The sequence below is a fragment of the Penicillium chrysogenum genome (genome assembly GCF_028827035.1).
Source record: "Penicillium chrysogenum strain IBT 35668 chromosome Unknown utg000005l_segment0_segment0, whole genome shotgun sequence".
Taxonomy (NCBI): Eukaryota; Fungi; Ascomycota; class Eurotiomycetes; order Eurotiales; family Aspergillaceae; genus Penicillium; species Penicillium chrysogenum.
The window spans coordinates 5,385,426-5,399,730 of record NW_026622753.1 but is presented as its reverse complement, the minus strand read 5'-3'; the positions used below and the strand labels follow the sequence as shown (position 1 = coordinate 5,399,730).

At 47.6% G+C, this 14,305-nt stretch overlaps 3 protein-coding genes across 3 annotated transcripts; 2 read left to right on the top strand and 1 right to left on the bottom strand.

The window, feature by feature from the left end:
- Positions 1 to 6: 6 nt before the first annotated feature.
- On the bottom strand, positions 7 to 2,774 carry N7489_010449 (putative protein kinase Scy1; the record flags this gene model as incomplete). Its single annotated transcript, XM_056716198.1, has 2 exons — positions 7 to 1,280; positions 1,334 to 2,774. 2 exons carry the CDS (start codon positions 2,772 to 2,774, stop codon positions 7 to 9), a joined length of 2,715 nt encoding a protein of 904 aa, XP_056563820.1.
- A 1,013-nt stretch (positions 2,775 to 3,787) lies between these two features.
- N7489_010448 (branched-chain amino acid aminotransferase, cytosolic) lies at positions 3,788 to 5,227 on the top strand (the record flags this gene model as incomplete). Its single annotated transcript, XM_056716197.1, has 4 exons — positions 3,788 to 4,025; positions 4,082 to 4,379; positions 4,430 to 5,128; positions 5,215 to 5,227. 4 exons carry the CDS (start codon positions 3,788 to 3,790, stop codon positions 5,225 to 5,227), a joined length of 1,248 nt encoding a protein of 415 aa, XP_056563819.1.
- A 4,771-nt stretch (positions 5,228 to 9,998) lies between these two features.
- On the top strand, positions 9,999 to 11,009 carry N7489_010447 (bZIP transcription factor; the record flags this gene model as incomplete). The annotated part of the gene is made up of 3 exons (XM_056716196.1): positions 9,999 to 10,161; positions 10,232 to 10,788; positions 10,863 to 11,009. The coding sequence occupies 3 exons, from the start codon at positions 9,999 to 10,001 to the stop codon at positions 11,007 to 11,009; spliced, it is 867 nt and encodes a 288-aa protein (XP_056563818.1).
- Positions 11,010 to 14,305: the final 3,296 nt, after the last annotated feature.

The following is a 14,305-nucleotide window of genomic DNA, read 5'->3' as shown; positions in this document are numbered from 1 at the left end:
TTGTCCTTATATCAGACTCTCATACTTGTCCAACCCTTGCTTTTGGGTTCCCTGTTGCGGTGTCGCAGCTGTGCCTTGGAAAGATGTTAATCTGTTGGCTGTGTTCATCGGAGGTGGTCTCATAGTGCTATTGGTCACCATGTTTCCTGCAGGAGGAGGGGGAATCGAGAATGAGGAGTAGTTGGGTGCCGGTTGCGCCGTTGGCCCGGACGTATGATTCGAGGGTGTCATAGTCGGCATGGACCCCAAAGACTGACCCGGTGGGCCGGTGTGAGATCGAAGATTAGGATTCGCTGGGGCTCCCCAGGTAGAAGATGAGGGTTGCATGGTAGGGAAGACTTGAGTAACTGGTGAAGCTTGCCGAGCAGGAGTAAGAGTCGGGAAAGAGCCCAGTTTCTGATCTGGAGTGATGGAACGGAAGCCAATATTGAACTGCTGGTTTAAGGCATTCGCTTGGTGTGCCGTGCCTGCATTGATTGAAGACCAAGAGAATGAAGGTGACATGGTCGGAACCACTGGTGTGGCTGGCTTGGCTGGCTCCATACTACCCCACATATCTATACCCTGGTCATTCGCAGGAGATGCCTTCTTCCCAAGAACAAGGCGCTCGAAACTGCCAGCACCGCCGTCCGCATCGGGCGAACTGAGGCCTGTGGCGGACTGCGAAAATTCGTCGGCGCCATTCTGGAAACCGGATGGTCCAGCGCCAGAGGATAGCTCTTGCAGCTTTTTGCTTTGTTCCTGTTCAATCCTCGTTGAAAGAGTTTTTATCAGAGCCATAAAGGCATTGAACTGTTTAAGGCTCAACAAAGGCCCGAGACTGAAACTCCAGAGGACCGGCAGAACTTCCAAAGCCAGGAATTCGGAGTCTGCGACGGTTCCAACTTGACGAAACACCTTCAACGATGCCATCATCACCGACGGCTCTTTGGTCTTGATCGCCTTGAGAGACGGGACGAGCTTTTCTTGAATAGTATACTTGTCCAATATCGAGGTTTTGGCTGGTTTTGGCTTAGTCGCCTGGATTCCAGACAAATCATCGTCAAGCCCGTCTGAAACTTCTGCAGAGGCACCGCAAAGCACACTAAAAGCTTCCAGACTACGAACCTTGATAGCAAGGCTGCTAGTGCGGCTAAAAGTAGCAGCAATGGGAGGGAATACTTCATTCTTGACTGTACTAAAGTCAAGAACTGGGAGCATCACAGGGAGGCATTTGAGGGAAGCATCCACCAAAGAGTGAGTGGGCGAATCCAGCCCGAGACGAATCAGGGGTAGAATATCTAAAAAAGAAATGTCAGATGTAGGCCTAAAGGTTTCCATTGACGAAACCCACCATCTTTAAACTCCATCCCTGAACAATTATCAGCAATCAACCGCATGTTATCAAGCACGACCATGAGACCGGCATCTTTCTTTGAGTCTCGTTCAGCAGGCCCTTTGCCCGAACCAGTTCCAAAGACTTCCTTCAGACGAGGGATGATTTTCTCTGGGAGTACACGGCGTCCGTTGGGAATCCGCTGAAGAATACCAAACACATTTTGCAATATCAGCGCAAGCAGTTCCCGATCCTTCAATTCGTCCATCAACGCCCCCAATAGCTTTCTCTCCAAGACAGAAACAGGGAAATCAGGTAGTACCCGTTGTAAGCCACGCAGGAATTGAGACTTCTCATTGGGATTCTTTGCTGGCAAGGATTCCAGAAACCGAATAGTGGAAACCAACACGTTGTCAAAGTACTGTGATTGTTGGAACTCTCGAGCATTCATGCGTTGGGCAGGCCTTCTCGTAATAAGCCTTGGTAGGACATGGGACACTAGATCCTTGGGAATCGGCTTCGAGCAGAGGAAATTATTGTTCTGCGACGGAGTGGAAGACGGAGAGCTCAGCAGTTTCTTATATGTGGACAAGCTTGCGTTCGTTTGTAGAGGAGAGGCATGCGGAGAGTTGTACAGAGCGATGATGACGAGACCCAAAGAAAAGAGATCGGCAGCCGACGATACATTGGAGTCCAGCGCAAAGTCTGGCGACGTGTAGTCAAGGCTCAATTGCACTGAAGCGGGAAGCCTTGGTTCTTGATAGAGAACCTCAGACACAGCCAATGGCGGCAGCGATGAACGACTTTCAGAAGAATCTGGAGGCCCCGCAAATCCCAGACCAGAGATCTTCCAATCTGATTTGGCATTGATATAGATGGCCTCCGGGTTCAGATTTCCATGCACTAAGCCCGCAGACTCGTGGAGAAATTCAAGACCCTTAGCAACTTGCAAAAGTCCCTTTTGGATTTCCAACTCATCAATCTCCATATCTCTTCTTCTCCGGGTCCCATCAGCCTCTTCAACCACATACCGGCTGCTTCGCGAACCAGCGCGTGTAGTATTCTCTTGGTCGTCTTTTTCTAGCAGCAGCCCGGAAAGCGAGGCGGTGATGTGTTCCGTGGCAAACATGAGACCACCATTACGCGTTTCCTCCACAGGCTCGAGCACCTGAAGAATGGATGGGTGCCGTAGGCGCGCGAGATTGCTTGCTTCGCGCTTAAGTCGCTCGATCACGTCGTCTTGTAGCTTCTTGGGGGAGGACCCAGAACTTCTCCCAAATCCACTAGAGCGTGTCTCTAGAGACTTGCGGTCAAAGATAAACACCGACGCCGCCGTTCCCGTGGACTTTTTCTTTGCATCGTGGATTTTCCAGGGGCCGGAGTACACGGTGGGGTTAGGTGAGATTTGGTAATTGGCAGAAATATTGGAGCTGAAAGACTTGAGCGCAGATGAGAACATGGTGAATGATGCCGCAGACGAGAATCGGTTGGCACGATAGTCGGCGGAATGAAGGGAGTCGTTCGTTTCACAGTGTCGTCACAGTGTAGCCAGCACAAGACATGTTTATTTTCAACAACACAGTGGAATTTAGAGAGTATCAACGGGAGGTGAGTCGAGGTTGGAGTTTGGTGGCTAACAAAGTCAGAAGCATTAGCTCAAAGGCTTAAAAAATTATTATCCGCGGGTTGCATACTTGGTCAATAATCCCGCGCAACACGACCTCAGGTTGATCTTCGATAACACAACTCTTCGTATCGGACCATCACGTGATTGTATCAATATGTACACTGGTGCCTCAGGCATTACGATTTTCATCGCCGACGCAACAGGCTTGAACTCTCAATAGAACGTGATAGTCAAATCCAAAAAGGACATTTGAAAGACACTCAAAAAGATATTTCGTGCCATCTTGAATATAATTAATCTTGAATCGAATGGATCAGATGTCTGAAGTCTTACGATGGCGCAGATCAATCCCCATACCTAGTGCCTGTGCCACAACCTTCCGGTATTACGCTTAGAGAGCTTCTAGACGTCCTCCTGTGGAACTAGGTACCCTTCTCAGTCCATATAGATCGAGGTCTGCCATGAACTCTTGGCGGGCGCCTCAGGCCTTCAGCCCTACTGAAAGCTCCGGCAACCGATACAAACCGCAGGGAGCCGAAAGGAGCCGAAGTCGGCGTACAACTCCGATTTGCAGTCGCTGATTGGCCAAAACGGCAACTACATTCTTTATCAGGAGGGCGGTGGCAGAACTTCACATCTGGGGCTTCCGAGTCATCGGAGTTGTTGTCGAGCTCCGCAGAGATATTACAGTTCTAGTGCGGAGTCATCTTTCTGGTTGTGATATAAATCCCCGTTGACCTCGTCGATCTCAGTACGTTTATACTTGTTCCAGTGACTCAATTGACACTCTCTCCACTCTACGCCCCTGGCTGGCCCTTTGGATTATTCCTAACACCACCACAGTCATGAAGTCGCTCCACCAATTGGCTCGCCGACAGGTACTGACCGGGCTTGCAATGCCCCGCGTCCTCTCCTCACAGGATACTGCCACCAGCCGGGCATGGCGGAGAGCTTTCAGCGCCTCCACGGCAGCTGCCTCCCAGCTCCCAGGTCTTGACGCTTCGAAATTAACTATCACCAAGACCACCACACCGAAGGAGCCTATGGACTCCAAGGATCTTGTCTTTGGCAAGTACTTCACAGGTAAGGGAATTTCTGCGCTTTGTTGCCTTTCGGGCACTGACTGGAAGCGATTGTAGATCATATGCTCTCCGTGGAATGGACGGCTACCGACGGATGGCACGCACCTCGCATTGTCCCCTACCAGAACCTCAGCTTGGATCCTGCCACCTGTGTGTTCCACTATGCGTTCGAATGTTTCGAAGGCATGAAGGCGTACAAGGACAGCACCGGCAGCATCCGTCTGTTCCGCCCCAACAAGAACATGGAACGTCTAAATAAGTCTTCTGCGCGCATTGCTCTTCCTACAGTGGACGGCGATGCACTGACAAAGATTATTGGAGAATTTGTGAAGCTCGATAGTCGGTTCATCCCAGAGTGAGTATATCTTGCGTACATCAAATGGACATCCTTGCTCACCTCCATAGTGCTCGCGGTTACTCCTTGTACCTGCGGCCTACCATGATTGGTACTCAGAAGACCCTGGGAGTTGGCCCCCCAGGATCCGCCCTCCTGTATGTCATTGCCAGTCCCGTGGGTCCTTACTACCCAACTGGCTTCAAGGCCATCTCCCTGGAGGCCACTGACTACGCCGTCCGCGCCTGGCCCGGCGGTGTTGGTGACAAGAAGCTCGGAGCCAACTATGCCCCCTGTATTCTGCCTCAGCTCGAGGCCGCATCCCGTGGTTTCCAGCAGAACCTGTGGCTCTTCGGCGAGGAAGAATATGTTACCGAGGTCGGCACTATGAACCTCTTCATTGCTTTAAAGAACAAGGAGACCGGACAGAAGGAGCTTATCACTGCTCCTCTTGACGGTACCATCTTGGAGGGCGTCACTCGTGACTCCGTTCTGACTCTCGCCCGTGAGAGACTCGGCCCCCAGGGCTGGAACATCTCCGAGCGCAAGATTCGCATGTCCGAAGTTGCCGAGGCGTCCGAGGAGGGCCGCCTAATCGAAGTTTTCGGTGCTGGCACTGCTGCCATCGTCAGTCCTGTTCGTAACATCAGTTACAGAGGTAAGATGGTTGAGTGTGGTTTGAAGGAGGATGAGGAGGCTGGTGAGATTGCTCTTCAGATGAAGAACTGGATCGAGCGTATCCAATACGGTGACGAGAAGAACCCTTGGAGGTAAGTTGGCATCAATCTTTCTTTCTTTCTTTCTTTTTTTTCTCTCTTTTTTTAACCTGGATGACGATATACTAACAACCTGTCAGTGTTGTGATCTAGGACAGACATGTCAGATAAAGGGCTTCTGTGCCCAGACTTTGTGTGGCCGCAGAGGCTTTAAAAAGTCCTTGCTCAGGCGATATTTTCTTGGTCAGTTTTGCATTTTGCATGTTGTTTGGATATTTGAGGTACCGAAGCTACCAGACAGCAGCGGGAGTCTTTTACATATTCATCTGGAGCTTGGTGCTTTATATAGGAAAATTTCCTTTGCTATTTTCAGTCTTTCGTTGAGTCCACAATCCCGTAGAGATATAGTGTATACTCCGAGTGACACATGCTGTGGGATTGACACGCCCCAATTGCTGAGGGGGGAAATATAACCTCGTCAAGTCAGTATAACTGCACTGGTTCACCCCAAGTCGTAGTATAGCAACACACAACGGGGTTTGCAGTCGGGATTTGCAGAGGCTATTCGAACATTGCGTCATTGGGATGTCCCTTGTATATCGATTGAGAAAAACGCTTGCAGTAACAAGCCCCTTTTTTGAGGGTAGTAAAAATGAAACGGCTCCAGGGCGACGGATTGCTCGCTGATCGCGATTTCCCGGCTTTATGGTAGACTCCTATGTTCCCATCACCCAAGGCATGATTCAACTTTATTAGAGGTATTTTTGATGGGGTGTTTGGTTCTATCATCGCGGATATAAAACAGCCTTTAGTGACGTGGAGTACTCGGCACATAATCACAATATGGGTGCCATTGTAGCGTACTAGCCACTGCATGATTTTCAATGGGTTCAGACCTTGGCAAAGATATGCCAAGCTATGTATTTGATCGTAGGCCATGAAATGTAGTTATATATCAGTGCGGAACTTCCAAGGTTGTTCGTATAACACGATGACTCATATCAGATTTACCGAGAGAGGGGAAGAAGAACCAATACAGCATTTGTTTATAGATACAGTGAAAGTAAGAATCTTCAAATTGTAGCAAAAGAAGAGGCCTTATGCCATCTACCACATACCATACTAAGACAAATATGACCCGCTCGATCGACAGAGTTTGGCCGTTGATCCGCTAGAGGTATTAGATTGACAACAGTCTAGATATAATGTCGTAGTCTGTTTGGTTGACATATCGTCAATTCTTCGCACATCTAGGTACGTCCTCACAGATTACGGTTACTACTTGGCAGGCTTTGATACTTTCGATATTCAGTGTTTCATTTACATAAATATCGTTCAAGAGATAGACTATTCGGGTGGCGAAGTAAGAAAAGTCATGTGCCTCTGGCTTCATACAGGACGCTGATTGCCAGAACTGGTAGCCAAAGCCACGGTGATCAAAATCTAAACGGTGAAGAACGGTACTTTTCATGAAAACAGTCCTTTTTTCCCCCCGAGACAGGTAACTCTATCTATGCCATTGTTCAGAGAAATCTTTACCCTAGATCATTCTTGCAGGGACGGATATAACCTTCATTCAATGTCAACCGACAGATTTAGCACCAAGCATAGATGGTGCTGCCAACCCACAAAACGCATTACCTCTAAGCACATGGATGAAAATTCGGACAGGTTAGTTAGACTCCGGCTTGACCTTGTATGAACACAGTGCTGACGATTGTCAGCCACCCGTTGCCATAACCCTGCCTGTTTCTACGAAATTCCATGTTTCCCCCCATATGCTACCTGAGGGTAAACCCTAGAGTTAGGACGTACAAGCCAATCTCCTCGCAAGGGCTAAAAGACCCAATCAATGTCTCGAATTGATAGTTCGGGTGGATGAATCACATCATTACGGAGTACAGCCTAGACTAACGGCAGATATTCAGCTGCGCCTTGACCGAAAACAAGGTAAAATAGGCGACATGCAGCACGTGGACCACGTGGGATGAGGCGAAACCCAGACGCGGCGAGTCAATCGAGGGGGAAAGCAAAATGAAATAACAGACGGGCTTCCTCTGTACTAGAGAAGGTTTCAGGCTCAGTCCGTACGCCCTCTGGCTACAGATTGGGCAAAAATTGTAATCGCAGCGGGACACAACAGGCGTTTCAGGATGTTCCGCATGGATAACAATGGGGGTTGTTCGATCTCATAGGCTAAATTTAGTGCTCGGCTTATTAGGGATATTGCAATTAAGGCTTTTATGAATTCTATTGTATCGGGAAATAACCGGACTTGGTGGGAAGGCCGTGTGGCCTGGGAACTGGCCAGCTTCTTATCTTGGGATACCCACGGCGAGAGTTTATTCTCTCCCGGACTTATTGTTGACCTGTATAGGACAAACATAGTACAATGCAAGCTTGGATAAGTTAAGTGAATGGTTTGTGGTGTGACTCGAGCACTTAGAAGAAAGCAACAACCTGGACATTCTAACCATGCTCGGTTTGCAGCCATCGACTCCCATTCGGAGATTGTGTTTGATCGCATCCAGCTTTAGCACTGGACGCCTTGTCCGACGTGCCTAGGAAGAATCCATTTGAAGCAAAATAGGATGAAGATGGCCAGCAGGTGCACTACGATGGACTTTCGCACTCGGTCCATTTCACGTTTAGTGTAACAATCCAAAGCGGGAACAACGTGCCAGCACGACGCAAGAGGCTCGGAGATTGCCGTCATTGATATTCCTCGAGTGACACCAGACTCCCAAAAAAATGAAAAAGAATAAAAAAGGAAAAAGAGAGTAAAGCACAATGGGGGAAAAGACGAGGCATTCCGCAGATATGCGTGTGCCATGGGAGGTGCATCTCGGACACAGCAAGGTCGGGGGCTGCATGATAGTCCACCGCCAGGAACATTCTTCTAGATTGTTATTAGAAGGCTCAAAATGCAACCCATCCAAGCATCCGGGGACGAGAATGATATGTGAGTGGCTATAATCCCTGCAGGAGCAAGAGTTTCCACTAGGATGGCTGTGCAATTCTTAAAATTCCAACTGGAGACATGGACAGCATTAGCGGTGAAGTCAACTATGTACCGGGTACCTGAGCTGTTGTGCTCATTGAGCGTGTCACTGAGGTCATGGGATGCCTCTCCGACATTACTCGATCAGGAATAAGAAGGTGTCCAGCTCAGCCCTATATAGGGAGACAATCACCACTTTCGGGCGACGCACTAGCCAAGTAATACGCACTGCATTCCTGTTATTAACTCCCGGATTGGTGGAGAGACCTATTCATAGCCTCGTTTGTCTTACCTGAAAAGAGCCTCTTTTTTGGGGGGATTTCCCTCTAAACCCCCTTGTCCGGACTATGATGTACTTCGTATTTCTGCCAAGCATCCGTGTCTGAGCGTATCTCCGGCTAGACAGTAGTCAATACAATACCTCCATACCTCTGTAGGCAAACAGTGGGCCTTAATTCCTAAGTACGGAGACGGAGTACGGAGAGTACGGATTTAGTGCGCATCATATGCCTCCATTGGGTATTCTCGATGCCGCCAATCAGGCAACCAGTGGTAGCGCGTCAATGAGATCATATTACAGGAAGATAATAATGGTTATAATAATTAGAAAAAGAAAAAAAGAAAAAGAAAAGAAAACAAAGACAGCCAAAAAAAGCAAAGTGATATTAATTATAGAGTCACTGAAGGAAAGTGGCTCTATTCCAGTACAGGCATAGGGATGAATAAATGTATACGAACGAACCAATTGTAGGTTAGAGAGTATTTGTAGGCAATACAGGCCCTACTTTTCCAGGGCACCTAGACTTCCCAGAGACAAACTGCTTTTGTTTTTTTTTTTTTTTTTTTTGGTCTTTTTTTCCTAGTTCTCTCATTCCAAGGTTGTCTATAGTCTTGGATATCACTCCAATACTCTCCAATACTCTACTGCCAGAATAATCCTCAAGATCAGCCAAAGAGTCAGATCTTTATCCTCTTAGTCCGTTGCCAAGATGAAGTCAAAAAAACCAAAAAAGAAACCAGCAAAAAAAAACCAGCAAAAAAAAGGAAAAAAGAAACGTGGTAACCGTGCACATTGAAGCAACCCACGTGAGAATATAAATATCTAGAAGAAAAAGTAAAACGCAAGGTGTAACCCCAAAGTCCATCCCGTTTCATCCCTGGACATATCGTGTCTCGGGCCAGTCAGGTCGAATGAGGATCACCCTCCAAGCGAACGTCTGCTTAGCGTGTCCCGGCCTAAATCCAATAATCCATCCTACCGTCTTGGATTTTGATCATACGCCGTACCACTTTGGTGCTACATGTTAGATCTGAGATCCCCCCGATCCGCGACTGACCGGTCTGTCGGTGTTTTAGTAGTTTTGGCTTTGGTTTTGGTTTTAGCACTGGTGTTTTCAAGTGTCTTAGGTATCTACTATGTTAGGTATTTAGGCGTTTTGACTCTGTTTTAATGGACTTATGGTATTTGAGTACCTAGGTAGGTAATTCGAGGTTTCATAAATCCCAAAGAGTGTCAATTTGCAGTATTACCAGAGGCTGAACGTGGATCCCTGAATGCAATTAATTAGAAAAAGAAATGAAAATAATAAAATAATAACCGGGACTTTGTGCACATGGCAGGTCGAGTCTAATGGTATTCGAGCACGGACTGAGTTGGTTATCGCGACGGGGCTTAGCTGCAAGGCCCGAAAAACCAATTCCAGCTGATCAATGGCCTTAACCTTGGAAGTCCTCTTCTGATATATAAATATACTGGCATCCACTTGGTCTCGGGTCTTTAGCCTCATAACGTTATCACATCCCTCCGCTTTCATCTTCCACTTCTACATCTACTATACTATTCCCTGTTCCCATTTCTATTTCTATTTCTATTCTCTATTCTGTATCTTATCTCTCTCCTCTTAGCCTTTACCTCTTTTAACCATGAATCGCTCTCCATCGTATGATGGCCGTTCAGGCTCTCGTGGTAGTCACAGCAACAGCAGCGCATTCAGCCCAAACGCCAACCCAAACGAGGACTGGACCAAGATCTCTGACCTCGCAGAGCGTCGGCGCATCCAAAACCGTATCGCCCAGCGCAACTATCGTAAGGAAAAAAAAAAAAAAAGATAAATCCCATCCTAAGGCTACATTTCTGACTCGGCGCAACCCAACAGGCAAGAAACTGAAGCGCCGCTTGGAGGACCTCGAGAGACGAGCTGCAACTTCTGCTTCGCCAGAACAATCACACGCAGAGCCGGTGTCTCCTAAGCCATCGCCCAAGACTCGAACAAAGCGATCCTCAAAAGTCACAGATGTCAAACCTCACTCGCAGTCAGACCGAGCTGCCTCGTACGACTACTATTCCCCCGAGGACCGTCAAACCATGTTCGCCCAGCAGTGCACTCGTCAGCTCTCTGCCTCGCCCCCACCAGTCTTCTCATACCCGTCCATGTCGTCATATGACACCTACCGGCAGTCTGCCTACCCCCAATCCCCCATCTACCACACGGCACCGAGCAACTATAGTGAAGTCGCCTATCAGACCGAATATGGCGAGCCCGTCCCCTCGCTGGTCCCCGTGCTCCCATCGATGCAATCCCGCAAACTCGCCTACGACGAAGACCTGATCAGTCCATTCAGCATGAGCTACACAACAATGGCCGGAATCGACCTATGCCAACAGCAAGCTCAAGCGCAGTCCCATTCTCAACATCTGCCTTCTGGGCTTCCGGTACATTTTCCTCGCTGAGCCTACTCACCATGCCGACCAGTCAGCTAATATATGCCCGCATTTTCTTTTCCCAGATGCCATCGCTTGCATACTACGAGGACCAGAGAGCACCATCGACGTCACCAGAGGCATCTATTTTCACATTCCCACTCACACCGGAATCAGGCCCATGCTCGCCTCGTTCAATGCATGGCCTGTATGAGTACGATCTACGGCCGTAAGGTGACCGGACCGGGGGCGAGAGAGCCCGGATTGCGGGTACATATTTCCGCCCCATCCAGGCCTGATCTCCCGAACGTCGGATTCCCAGTCTATCCGCCGGGTTTTTTCCTGTTGCCTTTTTCCGAGTTGGCTCTCCACTCTCGATTTATTTATTTATTTATTTTGTTTTCTTATTGTTTTCTGTGTCTTTTATTTGTGCCAGCCTTTTTCCCCCCTATTATGTGTGACGAGATAACTGCATGATAACTGGTGTTGATTCTTCTTTTATTGGTAGCGTGGTGTTAAGGGAACAGGGGTGAGCTAGGGAGCCACGTTGAATGGATTCTTTTTCTTTTTCTTTTTCTATTTCTTCTTGATATTTTGTTTTCTTTTCTTCTTTCTTTGTCTGATTCCTTTCTCTGTTTTGATTAAACGCAGATCCAGAGAGTACAGTTGACGGATTTGGATACTCAACAATAGAATCCTATAACCTTGGAAGTTCTCATAGTGATTGGTCCAAATCCAACTTAACTTGCATAACTCCACGGCCCCCAAACCCATGCGGGATTTTCAATTTCAGCTTAGCCAAAAACATTTTACACGGCTGAAACGATTTCCTGTTCTGGAGATCTCAACGGTGATTGACGTACCATGTATTTCTTTTCTGAAGTTCCCCGGTTTGGTAGCCCTAATATCCAAGGATGAGACATATATATGAAAACCACCAGTTTCTTAAAGCGGACAAGTTTATACATGACTCAAGAATCCTAACTCAAGTGCACTGTCAACTAAGGACCAATCTACTGGGAAAATCCCGATCCCTGCAGAAAGAGACAATACCCACACCCCACACAGCACTTCTTTATCCCGGTATATTGGGCCCGTTCGACTAAAGCACTCGAATTGGCTTTGAAAAAGATTTTTGTAAATTGGCATCCACTTTCAGTTAATTCCAATAAATTCATCGGATGATGCAATCTGCAATATCCTCCGTCTGCCCCATCAGAATCCACTATCCCGGTTACATAGTTGTACTATACGCGCAGAGAGGTACGGAGGTGGTCCGTGAATTGTGCTGCGCCTCAACTCTTTCCCCCCTCCTTTCAAAGCATTCTGTACTTTGGTAAAGGACAACACATTAACCAAGGTCCCCTCCAAACTAAGAAACACCCTGGAGCCAAGCAAAAGACGCCTAGCATGTTGGCTTTTTTCCCAACAATCGCATCCACTTCGGATTGGCAATGTTTCGCCCCGGCTAGAATAAACAGTTTACATCCGGGTCCCAAAGGTCTCGGAGTAATAGCCCGCCTTTGACGCCTCCAATGATTGCCATGCAAGTCCGGTGGCACGGATGCTATATGCAATAACACAAAGAACCTCGGGAGATCATACCTAGGTAGAGTGTACGGAGTATTATGATGCGAAAATAACCACCCAATATTTCGGGAATAGCCTACTAGCGTACCACTCCGTACTCTGTCGTTCACTGACTATTAGAGGATTGGGGCTGAAACCGAAAAACAACAGCTAAATAATTTAGGTAGTTTTATTCCCGCTCAACCCACATGGCAGGGGTTGAGGGGCGAGAGGGCCAGCCAATAGCCTTCTTTTTCCTATCCCAGCTTAGCTTGGGGAGAGCATCTTCTTATCAGGGTTGGCGGCTCTGGTCTGCAGTGTTCCCGCCTATCCCCCATCCCTGACTGGTGTGGATCAAAAATATGGAGATATGCATAAACGAAGGAGCTAACATTGGCCAAAAAGGAAGGTGTTGTATAATAAAATGATTTTCCTCCTCCTCTTCCCAATTCCCCTCTTTGCACGTTGCATGTTGCATGTTGCAGTGATTCACCCGCATTGCCCCCAACCTTATCTACGGCGCAAGCCAAAAATGTCAACTCGGTCAATGTTGCTGAACGAATTTGGAATGAGGGAAATCCCGAATAAGACTAAGGAGAGAAAGGACAAAAAAAGGGGTCTCTCAGCCTTGGTTAGCTTGGTTAGCTTGATAATTGACAATTTTGATATGCTCGCCAAGGAATACCTACTCCGGACACCGTGCTCCGTGCTTCGTATACAGAGGACGATATATCCATAGTACAACATACATACCATTGCGAGGCAACCCCAGTCCGAGAGTAGCTCCATCTAAGTAAAACAACCAAAATAAACAGGAATATGCAACTGAAAAAGTACAGCGGAACAAAGTTCCTAGAGCTATCCACTACATATGTGACCAGCCAAGAAGCCGAACGTGAATCCCGTTGGAATGACGATTAAACCCAGCCTGTCACCGTCTAGACCCATAGGGCGCCTTAAGGGATATGCGCCGTCAAACTCCACATTCTGCAGCGGGGCTGGCCGCAGTCAGCACGGGAGACCGCAGTATTGGGAACGGTAGGTCTTTCAGTTTCTATCTTGTATGTCGGGAGTTCTTTGTATGGGCGAATAATTTTAACCTTGACAAATGAGGAAATCGATGCGACGAGTGCATATACCTATGTACATGGTGAGTTTGGTGCTTTTGGCGCAGTACAGAGTATTGTATAAATACTGGTTTTGTTTCCTGGATTCTGGATTGGGCCTTTTTGGGGGCCATTGGTCCAGATCGTTAATTGATTATGGTTATGGGGTAATTTCCACATTGGCAGTGCGTGGCACTAATTGGGCATACATTGTACAAGATTGTGGACCATCTGCCACCCGAACCTCTGATAATGGAATTTTGAAACGACGGAGTATTAATGGGGGGATTGAGGATTTAGGCTCGGGTTCTTCCCGACGGGCGAAGGGAGAACGTGCGCTCGTCAATATTTCCCAAACGTGGTAGATGGACAATACTAGTGTTCTTATTTACAGTTCTTCCAAGTGCTGATATGCTTTCGGTATGGTAATTAAAGGCTTGTTTTGCTCTTCCTTTCCTATTTTACTTATTTCCAAATTCTGGGACCAAAGGTCCCGAAGAAGTTTTATATAGTGCTTTGGAAGCAGCAAATACTATCTCCAGTCTGCTCTAAACCGGGTGAAATTACTCCGTATTTTAAAGCTCATTGAACTGTAATCCTAGAAGCTGAAAGAAACCCCTTTTCTGTCGATATGGCTTGGCTAAGAGACCTCTCGGGAGGAAAGCCACTCCAGTCGCGTTGCCCAGTAGTTCACCTTTGTTAGACCACAGATCACAGGATGTCGGATTGGAAAGCAAAATACTTATTCTCTCCCCTTCCCTCGTGGACCTCTCTTGACTTTCATAATGACATTACTCCTTACCTACGTAATAATAAGTTCCCGTACACTGTAATAAGGCGATAGTCAAATCAAA